This window comes from Vidua chalybeata, chromosome 1, assembly GCF_026979565.1.
Source record: "Vidua chalybeata isolate OUT-0048 chromosome 1, bVidCha1 merged haplotype, whole genome shotgun sequence".
NCBI lineage: Eukaryota > Metazoa > Chordata > Aves > Passeriformes > Viduidae > Vidua > Vidua chalybeata.
This window is the reverse complement of record NC_071530.1, coordinates 21,718,480-21,739,239: the sequence shown is the minus strand read 5'-3', so window position 1 is coordinate 21,739,239 and position 20,760 is coordinate 21,718,480. Positions and strand designations below refer to the sequence as shown.

General features: G+C 39.0%; 1 protein-coding gene across 4 annotated transcripts in view; it reads right to left on the bottom strand.

The window, feature by feature from the left end:
- ADAM22 (ADAM metallopeptidase domain 22) overlaps positions 1 to 20,760 on the bottom strand; it is a 68,599-nt gene that overhangs the window by 7,650 nt on the left and 40,189 nt on the right. For 2 of the 4 annotated variants that reach the window (XM_053967855.1, XM_053967871.1), the window contains exon 26: positions 9,314 to 9,437. In XM_053967855.1, coding sequence (XP_053823830.1) covers positions 9,314 to 9,437 — 124 coding nt within the window. Of the gene's footprint in view, positions 1 to 4,655; positions 8,038 to 9,313; positions 9,438 to 16,783; positions 16,871 to 20,760 lie in introns of those variants that run through there. The other 2 variants (XM_053967862.1, XM_053967845.1) reach the window with 2 other exon arrangements.

Sequence of the window (20,760 nt, the reverse complement as noted above, 5' to 3'; positions counted from 1 at the left end):
AGAGAAACTAAGCTAATACATAGAGATGCCAAGGAGTTAGTACAGAGTTTGCTGTCATAGCTAAAAAAAAAGCCACCTGAAACCTTTGCAAATATTAAGAGCTTCTCCATTAAGAGTAGATTCAGTGGACAGATTGAATATGCAAATTACCTGCTAGAGAAACAGTTATTCTCAGAATTGATAGTTTCTCTTTCCCACAAGGCATACTGGGAAGAATACTCATGTGACACCAAGTGGGGTGATTGCTCTCGACCTTTAAGCCAACCACTGGGCATAGTTTCCAATCGGTATTTTTCCTAGGTTGCCCTCAAACATGCAAACTAAGGAATAGTAATTTTAGATTTGCTTTGAGAACAGTAGGCTCCTTCTCAAAGATTTGAGAAGGTCACTGAATAATTTTCAACCTCGGAATGTGAAAAATAACATCTATATTCTTCTATTAGCCTTTTCCCATGCATGCAACATCTTTATTTTATAGAGACCTATAAAACAGAAAGTGCTAAATACAGTGACTTAGAAGAACAAAATACAGGCAACAGTCTTTGTCATTGAAAGTCACTTTACTGATGTTACAATATGTTAGTAACATTGAAAACCACAGGCATTTGTATTAAATACTCTTGTAGAAGTGGATACTGTGATGCTGTTATTATTAAAAGTGAACAGGAATTTAGAACCCCAAATTACAATTATTTGATTTTATAAAAAGCAACGTTTTGTTTAGCTACATGAAAGCCAGATTCATTCAACAGCCCAATGCCTGTAATGTTTATGACAAAAATATCACACTCAAAGCTAGAAAGTTGTAAACTGCAGTGCTTCATTTTGATGTTTGTCAACATCTTGCGCTTTTATTACATCAGGTATGATTTTTAAGGAATTTTAACTAGCAAAGACAATGATATGATGCAACTCATTGTTTTCGCCAATACTAGCCCAGCCACAGTGGTGAAACATGATTCTCCTTGCCTCTTTCAATAACGGCTGGTATGAGTGAAAAAATAGCTTTTTTTTTTTTTACAGCAATGCCCAAGTTAAACATCAGCACAAAATGAAGCTGGCAGAGCCAGTTGGTATATACCACCCCAAAAGCTTTGCTGAAAGAACTGGTCATACAGTAAATAGTGTTTTCTCCAGCATATTAAAAATTCTGTAATGCTTTGCTATTCTGAAAAAAATATTTTGCATTTATGCAACAATAAAAATAAGTACTGTATTCTATATAAAACATTACCTATTGTAATATATTTTTATCCTTAAGAAAAGAAAAATTAGGTTATATATTCACAGTTTGAGTATGTTCTGGACTGTATTTCCAAGCGTAAAGTATGCAGAGTCTACACAGGCAGTGAGCAGGAGTTCTTGTACCAATAATCAAACTAAATGAGCATTTGCTGTTCTACAGAGCCTTACAATATTGCATGATTAGCTGCTTGCACCACTCCACTTACAAGGTCAGTCAGGCCTATGTACAGAATTTCTAACATGGTTGTAAAAATAGACTCTTCATGCTAAAGTTAGAATATATAAGGTCTTAAGGCCTCATGTTCATATTTTTTAAAACAAAAGCTTTATCTTTTTATTCAGAGGAATACAGAAACAGAAAAATAAAAGATTGTTGCTTTGACATTTTATGCTCTAGCAATTAAAAACTGTGTTGACACCTTTACTTCTCCCCTAGATAACATGTTTCTTTTTAACTGCTCTGTGCTTATTTTCCCAAATTTTCCTCATCTCATTCTGAGTTATATGGCAATTATGGCCCGTCTTAAGTAGCAGAAGTTTTTAAACAGTTTAAAGCTGGTTTAGCTGAAGTGATTTTGAAACTGGTATAGACTGGATTTTAAAGAGCTAGAACTGCCAGATCTGGCTAGGTGTGCCAAGTTTGAAGCCAGGTACATTATCTCAAGTGTGAGCAATATGTGTGCTCTGAACTTATTTTTACTGCTTTTCTTACTTGTCTGGGATAACATAGGAATGTTGACTGTTGTGCTTTTCTCTAAATACTTGCAGAAAACTCTTGTGGAATGACAAGATACTGTGTGCACAAGATGCTGTTTCCAAAGCTGCAATTTACATCAGCATCCATACTTGAGACACCAGAAATTGTTTTCATAAGCTGACTTAGAAACTACTTGTGTCAGAGGAGATTTTTAGCATAGATTATAGAAACTGTTACTTCCTTTCCTGTTTCTGACAAAATCACACTTAAGAGAGTCCTGTCTGTATTGCAGCTATGTTTACACAATTAGCTTCACTGTTTCATTTCTTTTCTTGCCTTATTAGGATAATAGTTATGTGCACACAGGAATCTTGCTCCACTGTCCAGTCATGGGATCACGACCTGCACATATTTTTGCAGTTTATTCAAATTTGTCTTCAGGAATCACAGAATATTCTGGGGAAGGGACCCACAAGGATAATCCTGACCAACTCTTAAGTGAATGGCCCATAGGGGGATTGAACCTGTGACCCTGGTGTTATTAACACCGAGCTCCAACCAACTGAGCACGCCAAATGTGATCCAAGTCAAATCCCATATTGCTGATACATAGGATTTGGAAGCCATGCAAATAGTGGCTCATCAGCTCATCCATTCTTGGAATTCATTGGAGACTGAAATGCTCAAGCTCTTTAAAAATGAGGTAATAACATCATCTTGTGGTTAAAAACAGTGGTCCATACAGTCCACTGTTATCCCATTACACTGATACTCAATTTAGAGAAAGAACCACATTTTCAGACTTGGAGCAAGAGAAACAGGAAACAGCTCAGCTGTTAGGTTCACAGACTCGGTAATTTAAGAGGCTTAGCCTTCAAAAATGCTAGAAGGTGAGAGAGACACGGGATGGCTGAGTCATCAAGTGGTTTTACCAGTAGTATTTTAACCACAAGTAATTAAGCCCCAAAACAGCTGCTTGCTCAGTCCCCACCCCCAGTGGGATGGCAAGAGAATTGTAAAGGTAAAAGTGAGAAAACTTATGGGTTGACATCAGAACAATTAAATAATTAAAATTAAATAACTGTAGTAATAACAAAAAAAAAATAATGAAAAGGGAATTAACAGAGAGAGAACTAAAACCCAAAAAAGACAAGTGAAATGAAAACAACTGTTCACCATCAATAGACGAGTGCTCAGCCAGTCCCTGAGTTGCAGTTCTTCACTGCCAGCCTTCCCCCTGGATTGCTGCTGAGCATGGCATCATACAGTTTAGGATATCCCTTGGGTCTACTGTCCGAGCTGTGTCCCCTCTCAACTCCTTGTGGACCCCAAGCCCAATTGCTGGCGGGGCATATTAAGAGCAGAAAAGGCCTTGGCTCATTGCAAGCACTGCTCAGCAATAACTGAAAAAAATCCTTGCATTATCTACAGTGTTTTCAGCACAAATCCAAACCACAGCCTCATACCAGCTACAATGAAGAAAATTAACCTATCCCCAAGCAAAAACAGTGCAAAATCAACAAGACATGAGGCATCATCACCTGATTATAGCACAAGCAAAAGATCACAGAATCATTAAATGGTCTGGGTTGGAAGGGACAATAAAGATCATCTCATTCCAACCCCTCTGCCATGGGCAGGACTTTCCATTAGACCAGGTTGTTCAGAACACCATCCAACCTGGCCTTGAACACTTCCAGGGATGAGGCATCCACACCTCCTCTGGGCAACCTGTGCCAGTGTCCCACCACCCTTAAAGAATTTCTTCCTAATACCTCATTTAACCTACTATTATTAACAGTATTGGGAAGACCCTATCCATAGTGTGGAAAGGTGACCAACTTAGCAGCTCTCTGATGTCAGCCAACTCACAGAGGCTGTTAGTGGATGAATATTTCATGAAAATTCTTTTCAGTAGAAGTGAAAAGGGGATGGAAGAGAACAGGAGCTCACTGAGTTTTACACTGGAGTGTGAGAACTTTGCTTACAACTAGCTACGGGATTTGATGTCAGAGCAAGTCCTAAGGGCTAACTGAAGAGTATATCCTTTAGGATTATGGAGTCTTATCCTTCTTTCACATTACATTCTATCCATAAATCAATTCATTAATGAAGTTACAGCAAATTTGGTCAGAATTTGTAGTATATGCATGTCTATAATAGTGTATGTAGCCATTCTTACCTCTGGTTTTCAGTTGTTGCATTAGCATTGACAAGTCCAATCAGTCCAAAGCAGAAATAGGGATTTGAGTAAGAGGATTTCAGTACACTAACTATTGTCACAATTTCTTTCTGATTTTAATTCAGAATATACCTCAAAGGTTCACTTGTTCAATAGCACAATCAAAATTATTTCATGAGCACATGAGGTCAGCAGGTTCAACATCTCATAAATCAGGAACTCTTTAAATCATTTGGAAGAAGCCATCTTTGAAGTCAAGTCACACATCAGGTGACTGGCAAGTTGTGACTTTAGTCACAATTTCAGCAAAGATAGGCTCTATAAAATTAACAATCTTCTTGAATCTACTTACTTAAATATAACAAAACTATATGTAAATTATCAGTCACACCCATCTCTGGTATATTGCCTGACATTACTAAAATTCTTAAGTCAACAAATCCAGAATTAGTAGGTAAATCTTTACTTGTTAAACTGTGGCATCATTGTGCAGCATTATTTTTAGATACAATCTCAATTTTCCAGTCTCCATCAGTTAGTCACATTAATTTTATTATAAATAACACAAGATTCTTCTCCCACATTGAAATACATAACGGTAACTTAAGTATATCTCATCCTGCCGGTCCTATGCTCATATAAACAATTACTTCTAGTTGAGAACTGATGGCTTTCTCACTTCAACAGGCATGTACAGCATAGTTGGCAACAACTAGTTCATTTATTAAAATAAAACCAAAATAAAAGCATGAGTCTCAATGAGTCAAAATGTCTGAGCTATATTAGTGACAAGTACTCTATTTTAGTCTGGATGAGGTATTATACAGCAGTTTATATTGCTATTGCCAGCATAACTAACTACAGTGGATAAAAATATTTGCAATCTTCAAGGTTATTAATCTGGCAGCTTTCTAACATACTACACTTTAAAAGTAGGAAATGACAGCTTTGTAAGCAAACAACTTCTCTGTCCAACCTCCACTGGCCTGGGAGGCTCACACAGCCCTGCCAGTTCAGGTCTCCCAAGTTACCAACCTGATGCAAAGTTCTCTGCAGAAGAATTTTGCCAGAACACAAGTCCTGTGATATTCTCATGCTAGACCACGAAAGTGAAAGTCAACATTTATTTAACTTAAACTTAGTGCCCAGAACTAGACTTCCAGTCACTACATATCTCCAAATGTGAGGGTGATTGTTAAAGGTACACTACACGCATAAGTGTATCATCACATGCTACAAATGAATTATACCAAAACAAAAGCAGCTGGAAGTACATACTACATTGAAATACCGTCAGGAGGGCCATTTGTTTGCAAAACAAGAAGCTATGAACATAGCAGAAAGAGCCTGCATGTTATGTCCAGTCCTGTCTGCCAAATCTTGCTGCTTCTTGGTAAGGCAAAATGGAAAGGGGAGAGTAAACAGTGGTAAATATAAGATATGCACAGAAATCTAATGGGATCATTCAAAACTACAAGCCAGTTTGTATCCAAAAAAAATACCATAAAAGGCACATGTGAACAGTCCAGTTACTAAAGACAAAATATGAATATGGGAGGGAAAACCAGCTTCCAGGCGACAGAGTAATACAGCGATGATCGGGTTATCATAATGTCCTAATGTGGGTGAACCTCTTGAGGGTCCTGCTCAAAGTCCAGTGAAATCAACAAAAGACATATTGATTTCAAGTTATGGCTCAGACCCTAATTTCATAAGCTACATGCTATCAACTATCTTTAATCCAGCTAGCTACACTCAAAGTAAATCTTTGCAAAAAAATATTCTTCAGTGCTGATTGATAGATTTACCTTTCACAAAAATGCAGAATCTTTCCCTAAAGCAGTTACAAGTGACTCTCTCTTTCCAGATGGTCAGTCTGCACCCACTTGTGCTCACTGATGTTTGTCATTTTCCAAATACTTACCAGAACCTGTTGACTGTGAGAAAATCATTTGAATGCCAAGGCAAATATTTTTTCATAATCCAACATACAGCCTGATCATAAAATATAGTGTTTCTAAAAATCTTACATATTTTACAGCTGCCAACATCTTTAAACATTTCTTAATTTAATCTTACATATCTCTGACTTTATTGAGAGACATAAAAGTTAAAAAAATACATTAAAAGGCTGCAAGTGTTGGGTTCACCTACTAAAGAAAATACATGAAAGAGGTAGAAGATTCAGAAACACCATAGATGTTCCCATTACAATAATATCTAATTAATCATACAGTTGTTGGGTAGGGTATTCAACTGCACCACAGAGTCGGGTCTTTTTTTCTGCAATGGTACTACCTGAAGCTAAAAAGTAGTCAGTTTTGGAAAACTAGAGAATTATAAACTGATTTAATATGGTCCAGTTTCTCACTAACTGAAAATTCCCAACCAGAAGGCATTTGCTTTACAACAACCTTTAGAAGTCTTGGGTGTTAGAAATACAACCATCAACTTACAGACAAGATTAACATGGTAAAGAGTTGTTCCCCCCCCCACCCCAAACCATTTTAAGCTAAATTCACTTGTGCTCAGTTTAATGCCCCAAAAAATTGTCAAGGGGGCTTCAGGGGCAGCAAGCATAGCATTCAAGTGCATGGTAAATGCGATTCCAGTAACGAATAAAAGTTGAAAGACAGCAATGAAACTGGCCACTTGCCCAGCACTGTTATTATCTAGTGCAGTGAAATTATTATGCTTCTCATAAGCCTATGCCTTGCCATCTAAAACAGTGACTGAAATTTTCTATCAAAAATACACAGCAGCTCTCACAGACAGACTTCACATCACCACATCCTGAATTGACTACTTAGAAGTATTCCCAAATGTCCAGTAAGTTTGGGCTGCACATGACTTAAAGACTGTTGTCTGCTGAATCATTCTTGATTATACCTGTGAGAGGATACAGTGGTTATCTTACTAAACAAGGGATTTTGGCTGGTTCCTTTTATGATGATTTAAGACAAAGTGCTGCTGTACTGGTTTCCGCAGTCTGCTGTACAATTGAGATTGTCAAGACAGTATAAGATGCTGAAAAAGTTGTATAGATTTTGGTCAAACACCAGTTTCTGAGAGACACATTTTTACAGTACTGTACTTTCTGTATTTCCAAGGATGTCTGCTCATAACATTAGAAAAATCTGAAGTGTGATGATGTTAGTCATGACTGTTCCTTTAGGCATTTGGCAAAATACACATACGTATAACAGCTATTTTTGACATTATTGAATGTTTACATACATATATACAATCTGTATACTGAGATTATAAACATGTAAGGTAAAAAAAAAAGATATAATCTTTGTTTGTTTGCCATTTGTGTCAAATAGTTGCCTTTCAAAGCTTGAAATCCTGTCACAAAAAAAAATCCTATATTTCTTACTCCTGCATGCTAATCTCTACTACAGTATGTTGTTTTTCCCTTACATGTGGAAAGTAAAGAACACAAGGTTCATGCATACAGCATACAAGTTTATATCAGCTGGGCTCTCCGTGAGGCATGTTCCCAGTTCCACTCTGGTCTGACTCAGGACTGCAGTAAACCAGAGAAAAACCTCTCTTACACAGGACTGGCAAATGGACTGCAGTTGGGATTCTAGGTCACCATGCGGAACAGCCTTGTCACTTCTGGGCTAATTATTCTCTGTCAAAGGATATGATTTTGGTTGTTCATCAAATCCATAAAATACAGGTCAACAAAAAAGAAAGAAAGAAAAAAAAAGACTGTTTTTTTCCTTTCCACATGACAGGAGGTTATCACTGCGATATCACGGGCACCTCTGTTGATCTTTCGAATTGTCTGAAGAGCAGATGAATGTGCAGTGACTCAGTGATGCTGAGTTTCTATAAAATCCAAAGTAAACAGTTCTGATGTGACCCCAGGAAAACACTGCAGCTAGATGGATGTCTCCCATAGCTGGAGAGGGGGGAAAGGAACACAAATACACATTGAACACCAAGATAAAACAGGCTGTCGCCCAAACAGTGCAAGGAACTTGTCTGGGGAGCTGCATCTACATCACTTGGGTCACCACATCTCCTCCCAGCCTCTGGTGGGTATGTGTTCACCAAGTGAGCAGACAGTCTTGAGCATTTCAGCACAAGCATGGTAAAGGCTGTTTGCAGTCAGCATAGTAAATGCCCATGGGCGGGAGTTCAGTCTTCTTTTTGAAAGAGTCAGTGTAGCATCAAACTTGTACTAGATAGCTTTTACCTTAGAGTTACACTAATATTAGTGGAGAGATAACTTCCCATTTTCATCTGCCTAACTCTGCTCAGAGCAGCATGACTTCCTGCTGTGGGTTTGAGCTACTGCCAAAGCAGCTCCAGGGCTGAGACACATCAGTACAGCCCAGACTCCAAGCTGCCTTGGGAGACCCTGTGCTGCACCTCACACAATCTTCTGCCCCAAGCAGCACTGGGGGAGCAGCTTGCAGGTTCCCTCAACAGCACTCCATTCTTTTTTTCTTGAAAAAAAAAAGGACAGAGAACAGTGATGAGAATCTCATCACCATCAGCAATATGAACCAAGGGTATTGCAAGTAAAGATCCTAAAGTAAATTTCAGGACTTTTTTGCTTATTCAAATACCTGCTATGTCTGAATTGACACAAAGGAAATAAAAGCCTTTTGGAGCAGCTGGAAATCTCTCCATATGAGGTGTTACTATCCACCACACATTCCAGCAGCTCCTGGTCATTCCAGGGAGACCAGGGTGGGCTCAGGTCACACAGCAGTGAAGTCCCTCCAGCCCTGAAAGCACTCCACATGCTGCATAACTGGAAATTTTTACATTTCCATAAAGCTGGGAGGCAGCTATCCCCACAGCCTGAATGAGAGTTGCTGGGAGAAGGGATAAGAAAGGAGAGCCAAATACACCACTTGCTCCAGGGCTGCCTGTACTCTGCAGCCCAAAGGCTGTCCAGGGCACATTTTCAGCTTGAAATAAGAAAAGTAGTGAAATCTGGGCTTCAGGGCAGCTTTATGAGCAACCTGACAAGCTGCCTGTAAACACAGCTGTCAAGGCCTTCATCACTGCCAGCGGCTCAGCAGCTTCAGAACTTCAGCGTGCAAAGGAAATGCTATTCCAGCTCTCCTTGTTGGTCAAAGGTGTTGATCTGCCACAGTTTCCTTTTGAAAAACTACCAGTAAATCAAGACACTGGTGAAATGCAGAGAGAAGAGGGACACATACCCTGGCACTTTGCCTGTTGACTTTTTTCTCTTCATCAGGAAGTGGTGGCATCGGGTAAGGGTATTTTCTGCTGGAAGCAATAGATCCAGTGGATGAAGACGGAGACTTTGCAGGAGACAGTGTCCTGAGATGTTGAAACACATAAAATAAATGTGATGTCTTTGCATTCTAGCACTGCAACAGCAACTGCCATTACTCTGAAGCTTGGTTCAGAGCCAAGAATATAGCTTATTATTAGCTCAATATCAGGGGGATAAAATTGCTTGATCAGTAGTCTTATAATTTCATTATATGAATAAAGATATTTAGAGATTTCAGGAACACTGGAAGAAAAAAATTTGCTACTTCTTATTAGAATTGTATAACAAAAATTATTTCTTAAACTGTTTTACATGGTACTGTAATTAATCATTATAAAATTATTAAAAACAAAATCTGCAATTGAATAAATACAGAACTAAAATATAAACATGGTATAATAAAGCCTAAATAGAAACAGTAATTGTATAAATACAAACTGAACAAATGTCTTCTCCCAGTGACTAAATGGCAATTATGTGTCTTTATGCATATCTTACACATCTCCTAAATTGATACAAACATAGCAAATAAATATATTATTTTTGTAACATTAATTTACACAAATGCATGCATTTGGAGGCCAAACTGTTAGTTGTGAAGTAACAAAGGCATATACAAAGTGCTAATAACAAATTGTTATACATGCAAGCATCATACAGTGCATATTGTTCCAGCCAAAGAAAGAGTCTGATGAGAATATACAAAAATGGACTGATTAGTCAATGGCAATCAGCATTTCTGTACAAGGTGAGTAGAGTAAGCAGGAGCAAGTAAATGTTTGTATCACATGAAAGGCATTTTTTTTCATGTCAATAAGGCAACAGCACATTATTGACTGAAATTTTATACCCAAGAAAAACTCTTATACTTCTGTTTTGAGATTCTGCACTTTTCCCACTTGAGAGGTTCCTATCAGGCTCTAAATCTAGGTAGAGTAAAACAGAAAAAAGCCTCAAAGTAGAAAAATTGAGGCTTGTTCTCTTGTGCAGACCAAGGGCATTCACCACACGAGGCCTCTTAACACTGCAGGCACATCACTCAGCCCTCCCTGAGCACTGCAATCTAGTATCTTCTGAGTTAATGTGTCCCTGAAGATGGAAAGTTTCCATAACAATAAGTGAAATTTATTAACCTTTAAATAATTGTACTTTTATTTTGGAGTATTGTATCATTTTGTTGTGTCTGTAGCTCCCTACAATAGCAGATTCTGTTGCCTCCCATACAAACAATGACTGATGGTAGCCACAAGCAACAAGGTGTCAATGGAAATTATATGATGAGAGCTCTCCACTCTGGCTCATGATCCTCTAACGCCTCATGTGGTAGCCTCTAAGTTCAACAGTACTTAAGAGATCTACATTGATACAATTATCCAAACATGGAAGCATACATCTTCAGTAGCTGCCCATTGATCAGCCATTAAGATGAACTGGACATACATCAATGTTTTCAGGAAGAAAAACCCTGAAACAGTTACTGCAGTATAAAACAAGGTTTTCATATGTCCAACATCATGGATCTGGGCACCAAACTGTGCATGCAAGAAAACAGGTTAATTTAAAAAAAAATTCCAGGGAAAGGTTGTAAACAGTGCCCTGCTGTTCACTATCCATACAAGTCCTCTCATCTCTGCCCCCACTTGGACTATCACTAATAAACTATTTGTGGCTCTAGAATGAAGAATATAAGGAAAAGAGGGAAGGGGGAAAATAAGGAGAGCAGATTTTACATATCATTAGTAATCCAATTATTCACAAATTTTACCCCATTGCTGCAGTATAATTTTAAGTTTTCATTTTAAAATTTGTACTTGGAGATCAGAAACAAGGAACTGGGCTAGTGGAATCTGACTTGGCAAGCCCTATCAGAAAGCCATTTATAAGGTAGCACAGCCCAGCGGCGTGGCACAGAATGAAGGCATCTCCTATCTCTTTCACCACACCAGGCATGACACTTCCAACACACCATAGGCTCTTCACATTTTAGATACTCTAAGAGAAGGCCACAGTGAGAGGAAAAGCCACGGCCAATCTTCCTGTCCATCCATCTGAGCAGGTGACCCTGGAAGGAGTAAAAATCCCCAGAAGGATGGAGCATCTTGAGTATTTTCCCTGCACATGCAGGTTCTCTGACCAGGATCCCTAACTGAGCCTTTCAGCCAGGAAGCTTGGCACCATAACTCAAACACAATGCTGCCTTTTCCAAAGATTTTGAAGGCCAAGCCTCCAATGTCACTGCCTACATATCCTTATTCTCAACCCCACTTTGCACTGTCTGCTCACCTGCAGTTTGCACATCTAACTGATGTGAGCTTTGCAGCTCAGCTGCACCTGCAGCACTGCAGCCAATACGTTGAGAATGCAGTTGCACACTTGGAGAAATGACCTTGCCCTCCCCTCACAGGGCCTCACCACTTATTTTTGTTATAGAGTTACGTGCTGGTTTTTGTCATCTTTAGTGACAACTACTGAGACCGTGAGCATACACGACTCAGCATATGCTCGCAGATCTTACAGTATGTTTTCTGTGATAAACAACATTGTTTGAGGTGGTTTTGATCACCTTTCAGGTTGTGCCCTGCAATTGTGTATGTGCTGTGTATCCCAGATTTACATATACTTTAAATGAGAAAGGTCATGTCTGGCTCTTTCTCATTTACAGGATGGAGAGACAGCATTCAGGGACACTTGCAGGTAATGCTGGGGTAAAAGATAGGAAAACTTGGCAGTTTTGGTCAAGGGTGGGATCTTGACCTTGAACTTAGCTTTCACTAGGGTTTCAGTTCTCCTGCAATCAAGTCCATTAGCTTTCATGCCAAATGTTGCTTCCAGCTGAAACTTACACAAGAAACCAGTACACACCAGGACAGAGATTCAGAGGTTTTACTGCCAACCCCAAATGAAGTCCCTGCAGCCTTGGGCCTACCTGCTTGGCCTCTTTGTCCCTAAACAGCAAATGTTGGTCCACAAGAAACAGTGCAAAAGGTGTCACCTGGTCACATAACTAAACATCTTGCAATTTTGAGTGTCATTTTAACAGAACTCAAGACAGGTGCCCCTGACAGATCTGAACTGTTCATGAACTGTGAGTGATTCTCTTTTGCAGACTGAAATAATGTAATGAAATTCAATTAACATTCAACCTGGTGAAAGCATTGAAAGCCCATATATAGACCCTATCAGCCTAATCTGACCTGTGCTGCTGTGGATTCAGCTCTTTGTATGACATCATCAGCCTAGATCCTACATTAGGAAGTTAGGATCTTCTAGGAACACTGGCGTGGCTAAACATCTTAAAGTAAGTTCCTTTTTAAAGCCACAGACGTGCACACATGTCCTCAGAAAGAGCAGCAGCCAAGGGGAGAGGAGGCTCATGGAGGGGCTGCAGAAGAGACAATGATTATGGCTTGAGGTGTCACTTGGAGCAGTGAACTATGCCTCAGAAGCAGGCACTCACATGCTTCAATGAACCCTTCTCCCTAACTCTTGAAACAAAATCCTGATCCTACTGACATCAGTAGGCATTTTTTCATTGCCTGCTAAAAAAAACCAGTATTTTGCTTTGGTTGTAATAGGGAAAATAGGTTGTTTGTTTTTTACTTTAAGCACAGTCGAGAGCTGCCTCAGCAAGAGCAGCTTGCCTAGGGCTGGTCACGGCTCTGCTTCAGCTGGATGCTCACAAAATAAGGTAATGGAGATGGTCAGCTGAAGAGGAACTGAGAAAAAAATCAAGGACACAAAAGCACATTAGAAATAGGAGGGAAATGGCAGCCTACTGTCTCCTCCTTCCATGCCCCTTCTCAATGCCCTTCTGATATGGGACAGCCATTTTCCTTCTGGTTACGTGCTCTGGGTCTCCATCTAAAAAAAGCCTTTGTTTGTAAACCACTTTTGTGTTTAAATAATTCATAAAATATAACTCATTGTAAATACTTGAATTAAATCAAATGTAGGTGGCTCAATGCTTTAGAAGGTGCCTTCTAGTCTTTTTTGCTTATAATTATCTCCAGAAACGTCATGTTTGGGATTTCTGGCAGTCTGTTCTCTGATTCCATCAGGGCTCCATCAAGTCTTTCAGATTCAGTGAGAATTCTGAGTAATCCTTAATAATATTTCAGAAGGTCAGCCTGTGCAGTGGACATTGTAATTGGCAGTAACAAGAATAAGCAGTAGTAGCGCATTCATAAAATAATGTTCCTTACAGCAAAGCTAAAATCAAGGTGAGGCTACCTGCCTGATTTTATTGCTGAGGTTATGTGGTTATTGTCTGGCACACAAAATTAAAATCTAGACTAGATATTGAACAAGAAAATGAGAGTTCTCTTCACAGATCTTATTTTCTTAAAGATAGGAATCCCACAATAGGGAGATTTCTGGTGCCAGAGACACCAGATGCTATTTTTACTATCATAATAAAAAGTAATTATATAGAAATACCCATCAGACTTGTAGACTACAAAAAATTACTAGGAAATCAGGTATTAGAGAGACAAATTATGATTTATACAGGGTTTTTTAAGTAGATGGAAAAAATCTTGGTGATGATTAATATCCCTATATTCTGAAAATTTGCAACTTTCCTGGAAAGTGTTTTTTGTAATTTTTCCTTATTCTATTTCAGCTCTTCCTACAACATCACCAGTCATCAGCATAGTATTCCTAAAACTACAGGGAAACAAGCAAAACAGCAGTATTACTTTCAGAGCACATTTAAAAGAACAGAGAAATCAAAGACAGTTAGCTACATGAAAATTACTCAGCTAAATTTCTGGTGTAAATGCCTTATCCTGGGACTCTGACTCAAAAATAAAGTGCCAGCTGCACAGTCTGACTTCAGCTTGATACTCTAGTTTATCAAGTAAGATCTGCTTTGTTCTGTTTGTGAATCACTTCACAGGCCCAGGCTCAAAACTCAGCCACAAGATGTTCTGACACAACATTCTTAAGAATAGTCTTTTCCTGTCCATACTATCATTAAGCAAAATTGCATCTGATTTTTGTGGAGAAACTGTTAGTTCAACCTCTTGTAAACCCACAGCAACTCATCTCAGGAGATCTGATCTTTTGCCTTCCATAATGTGTCTGCAGAATACTTCCCCATGATTACCTCATTTAATTAGGACAATACAGATTTCTAAATTTATTCTAGTTGCTCTCTGATTTCTAAGGGTAACTGCTGCAGGCAGTGATTAGTAAGCTTCTGTGGTGCAAAAAATTTGATTTATGTTTCATCTCTGCTGATACGTAGCCTTTAAAACTCACATGGGTCAGCTTAATCCTCATCTACATGCCAAAAATGCTTGGTTTATCTCAAATATAATTAGAAATATGACTCATTCAGTGTAACAGCTGAATACCCTCAGGGGCAGGGCACACTCCCATCAATTTAATCTAGTTACTAAATAAAAATATACTGATATTAAAAAATGAAAACCAAATTATGAGTAAGAAAACAGATTTTTAACCCTGTTTAACTAAACCATTTCAAGTGTATTAAACCTGTATTAAAACAGTGCTATCTTCATATTACATCAATGTCTTTGTTTATGGCTACTACAGGGCTTCTGATACAAAAACCCTGAAAGACAGCTATGGGGTTATGTTATGGTGGGCAGCTCTTGACCTTGCCTGAACAATAAAGGTCAAGAGGCTATATTTAGAAAAGGTTTTGGTAATAAAACATACCTCAATTCTTATGTGAATTTGCCTAATTTCAGCTTCCAGTGACCTTTGGTCATTATCAGTCTTAGTTTGCAAATCTAAAGGAACCCCCACGCACAGAGATTTTGCTCCATATGCAGTGGTGTGGACTTCATGGTGCTCCCTTAAACTGAACAGCCTGAGGTTCTCCAGTCCTTTCTGTGGTTTTTCTGGACTTAGATCTCCCCAGTTCTAGAACGTGCTTGCTGAACTGCAGACACCAGACCTGGACCCCGTATCCCAGCCCTGAAACAACCAGACTCGCAATACTCCCTGCTGGAATGTCCAAGTACCAAGACCTGTCTGATACCAACTGGCACAATCAAAACAACCTCCTGTAAGCCTTGGATTCTTGCATCAGGGATCTCTTCTCCCTTTTCAGGACTGAGATCAGGGCTGACAGGCTAAAGTTTACTCATTTTTCCTAACTGTTCACTGGAAACCTTTCCTGCAGCTTACTCTGTCTGTGTTTAATAAGGTGTTGAAAACAAACAGAAATGGTTTAAAAAGTAACAATTTTATGGTGTTTTAAGACTTTGGGACATTTTTAGCTCTAAAAATGACAAAATTCCTACCCCGCCATTTAATGTCTGTCAGTGTTACTATTCCAATAAAAGTGTTTCATTAGTACCCTGTGATACAACTCCCATCACATTTTTTCCCCCAAATGCACACTGCACACATTTCTGCCCTGTTGCACTATTATTAGGTCTACTTGTGTAGCAAAACTATTAAGATTCTATTTACTTGTTCTTACCATCCTTCAGCCAAACTGTTTTGGCTGAAGATTTTGCTTATTATTGTTTTGATTTGTGTTTCTGTAACTATCCTTATTTTTGATATGCCAGCTTACAGCTTCATGGATTTTGTTCATGCTTTATGTCATTTGTCAGAAATTGTCTTCCATTCTCTCCTAATTCTCTCCTATGCTGGCTCATTTCTTCAGCTGATGCAGAGATCTGTCTCAGCTGTGGGACTGTGTCTTTTGGGAATATACTGCAACATTCTCAGTCTCTTGATTCATGTCCAACAGGGGCCCAGCCTCATGCATGCTTTTTCTCTGTAACTTGGAATGTACCAGATAATGCACACTTTTCCCTTTCAAAAATAAGTTATAGTTTTGGTTGAACCCTACCTCACTTGTAACAGATGTGTAACAGTTTGAATATTAGAGCACAGAGTATATTCTCATACATTTAGTTTTCCAATTACAATATATAAATTATTTCATTGCAGGCTGAGGGTAAAATATCACTACATTTTAGACTGTTTTCATTTAAATTTTAGTATGCACTATATAAAACAGTAGGTAGAATGCATTATGAAACCACTTGCTTCAGTAAATTAACAATCTATTTAAGTTAATACTATTTTATTAGTGATAAATATGTCTCATGCCCATAAAACACTATTTGGCATAAAATGATGAGAAAGCTACTACAAGCTATAGATGATGGTGGGAACGCATGCACTACACACACCCTTTTCAATGGCTTCATTAAAACATTCAGAAAAAGAATTGTAAATTGCACATGAAGCCAAAAACAGACATCAAAATGCAGCAAAAGAAGAGGGGCCCTTTGCACCTAAGTAACTTGTATTGATTTATACAAGGTAGGAGTCCCAAGATATTTGTATATGCTGGAACAGCTCTAAAAAATGAGAATTATAGAATTAATTTACAAAATACCTAAAGTATGGTCCTTCTGTGTTTTTATTCACATCTTCTACCCACTTAGCTACATTATATTCTCTTTTGAACCATGGGTTTAAATACCTGCAGAAAGCAATGGAAGGAACAGAGAAAGCAGAAGAACAAGAATAGAAAATCTGAGAACACACAGCACAAGCTTAGCAAGGATGTCTTCATCCCCAAAATGCAAAATATGGCAAATAAATCAGTATGAATTTGGGTGAGGACTAGGTAATGTGTACAACTGCATGAGAAAATCTGACCTACAACAACTCATGTTTGATTAATCTGGAAACTCTTTGGGATACATCATTCATTTAATGTCTTAAGGGTAAAATTCACTCCTATGCAGAGGGCCAGCATTAAGCTCATGGTTTGAACTCCCTCATGATTACAAAATAAGGATGAAGGGGCATTTTGACTTCAGTCATGATGTTTGCTTGCCAAAGACACACTTTGACACCCATCTAGATAAATTGTAAGATAATGGCTAAAAGACCACAGAATCTTGGGCTTGACCCTTTTTACGGGAATGAATTTCAGCCTCGTCATGTTAAAAGGTTTGAATTTTTTGCCACTATAGCGACAATTTTTACACTTACAGGCAAACAACCTTATGATTTTCCAATGTTCATTTAGTTTGGCTTTAATGGAAGTAGGCTGCAGGGTTATCTCATGTTTTATAGAAGCAATGTTGACACCAAAACCACATTTTTTAGGAAAAAAATCTGAGTTGTATACTCATATTAGTTACATGAAAAATTATGAAATAAAGATGATGTTTAATTATCTGACAACAAATTACCAAGGAAGAAGAAAACTTTTTTGTAACAAATTTTTCCCAATAACAAGATAAGCAAATTCCTCCCCCTCTGTCACGTCAACAAAAAAGGGAGATGCAGAAAATAGTAGTCTGCCCGGATCAATTTAAAGTTTGTTCTTGTTACAGATAAATGGCAACAATCAAATGATTATTTGTGATCACCATCTTTATACAATAGAAACTAGCACAATGAAATAGGAAACAAATTTTAACCAAGGAAAATGGGAAAGAAAATTCCTCTTTAAGTTATTTTTGATACCTCTGGTGCAGTTCTTGCCACCCTTATTTATGGGAGTGACTCCAATGACCTCACATATGGGAACAGGCCTTGCAAGTTATTGCTCAGATGAATAAAAGTTGGGCCAAATCATGTCATTCAACCCCCTCCATATTTCAAACAACGATGACAACAAAAGCAGCAGCACTTTTTTCAACTTCTTTTGCTCCTTTTTTGCTCTGGAACGTCTCCTCCCCGCCCCGCGCAAGCACAGCCACAGCTCTCAGAAAGTACTCGCCCTCAGCCACAAGTGCTTCTAAGTAGCTTCCTCAGCTCGCTTATCTCTCAGGAAATGGGAGTGCTTTATGCTTTCCAGCTTGGGGTCTTAGAGAAAGAAAATGTCAAAAGCGGTAGCACAGCAAAACAGATGAACCACAAGTGAAACAGCAGACTGATGCCAGCATCACCAGGAACTAATAAAGTTCTGCTTTAGCTTTAATTGTACGTTTTCTTGTACTTGCTGCAGTACTTTAAACTTGTATTTTCTCATTTGATAGGGTCTTTTGGTAACCATGAAACACTCCCAATCTGGCTTCCTGCATTAGAAAACAGTGTAAGGTGCTATCAAAGCATGCAATTGTTGCACAACCATGTTGCAGGGTTTCCTAGGTCTGGGTGTATTACAGACCATCATTCACCACCTCAATCCATCTGTTACAAAAAGGTTAAACTCAAGTTACTGCAGACCACTACATGATACCATTGGAAAGCCTCAGGCTGATGTTTCTGGCCACATGTTCATTAGTAATGGCCAGAATCCACATTTTCTTTGGGTGAGAAATTCTGCTTTGAAACAAGGTGTCCTTACGCATAAGCCTAGAGCTAGACCAACAGCTCGATTTGGCTCTTAGCGCAACATGCAACAAGGCAAAAGACCTGGGCTCAAGAGTACTCGTACTCCTCAGGCTGGCGAGGAGGAAGGGTAGCTAGCGCTGCATCAGCAGGAGCACCTCCAAGCAGTCACGGCGTTTTGCCACAGTGAAACTATCGGATACTAGGGAAGGGACTTTTCACGGGACAAAATGGCAGCCCAGAATGCAGGGGCAGGTGAGACTGACCTGTGATCCCGACTCCCTGTTTGGGGGTGGTCGGAACCCCCTGGGCTTATGCCTTGGGTAGGGATTTGGTGGGCGAGAGAAAGCCCAGGCTCAGATGCATGGGTTACCCGGCTGCAAAAAGACAATATATAATAGAAAGTCTAAACCAAAGACGTTCGTATCAGTTACAACAACGAGGAAGACAAATGCTAATAGGAAAAGCAGTGCAAATTAACAAAGGTCTGAATTGCTATCTGTTCCTGGGACCTGTTTTAACACAAGCTCCCAATTAAACTGTCAACTTATTCAGAAAACTCATAATTCCTGGATAATTCTAATTGATTTTAACAGAGAACTATTTATCGGGCCATTTCATCGGCCATGTTTCCGAAAAAGCATTTGGCCTGTTGGCATTCCATGAAACAGCTGCCTTTAGTAAAGAACAATTATTTTGTTATCGAACATCCAAAAACAATTAAAAATGTCTCAAAATATCTTTAGTAGTCTCCTCAGAGCTCTATGCACAGCATAAGCGTTGTTCACGTATGCTAGGTCCAAGGGTCACACAAAGGTGTGAGCAGAACATTTTTCAGGAGCTGCCCAAAGTGTTCACAACTCCCTGTCAGTGCTGCTCATGAGGGCTGCAGACTTCAAACCTTGCTCAGTCCTTAAGAAATTTTGTTTAAATCATTAATGGCACAATTTGGTTTGATTCTTGGCTGTATACAAAAAAAAACCCTGTGCATAATGTGTGCAGTTACTGCAGACCCATGCATACAAGTATCTTTGTAGGCAACCACACCAGTGTGCTTCTGCTTAAAAAAAAATGAATTCTGCACAAGATAAGGCATTAATAAACCAAATTTTATAATGGTTAACTACAGTCTGCTAATTACAAGAGACCAACACTGTTATCCTTTTTCTTTCATATCAACAAGTATGCTTTACTAGACTCCTAAGGGCCACACAAGCTGACTTTCTAATTACTGCTTCAGAACAGATTTCAATATTATTCTGTATTTCCCTGACAAGGTAGAAAGGTAAATTGGTCTGGGAAAAGCCTCCATGTATTCTGCAGCATCCTCAAAGCAGCTGGTGTGGCTTTTTTTTTTCCTAAATGACTAAATGCTGGTCACAGTTAGATCATTCTCAGTCCATTTTTTCTCCTTGCAAAATAAGCTGTCTCTCTAACCAGAGATAACTGCCCTCTAACAGCCCTGGCAGTTCTCTCCATTCCCCACTGAAATGACACAGCATGAGGATCATTCCATGGGAGCTCTCTCTCCAGCTGGTGACAGGACTGCCAAGGAGACTCGGACAAGCCATTCAGGCCTGTGCAGACCTGATCAGGAGAAAGAGCATTTTCCTGCCTGGAAGGCCTCTCCCAGGAATACACACACTGTGCTTCATCCCCAAAAGGTTGTTGCATGGCCCCTGGGAAGTACAAGCCTCCTCCCTGTAGCATCAGGGCTGGTGCCGGGTTGAGGCACCACCGTAACAAGCAGCAAGAAGGAAAGTAGAGAATTAGGTGGAAATTCAGGGGCACCTTTAAAAGAGAAACAAATATACAGGGAAAAATATTTCCAACTCACAATATCTATGTCTGCTTATTTGATGCCCCAAAGTTCTCAGAGCAAATCTCATTTGTGCTTTTGGCAGTTCAGCCAGACTAATTTTGATTTTATCAAACTATCTCATGCAAGGAGAAAAGAAAATGAGCAAAATAACATTTCAGAGTTTATCAACACAAAGACAAAGAGCACAGAGACTCTTGAGATAAACTCCTCCAAGGGCTAAAATTCCTGATTCCATGATGCTATTTTGGCCATGCAATGTT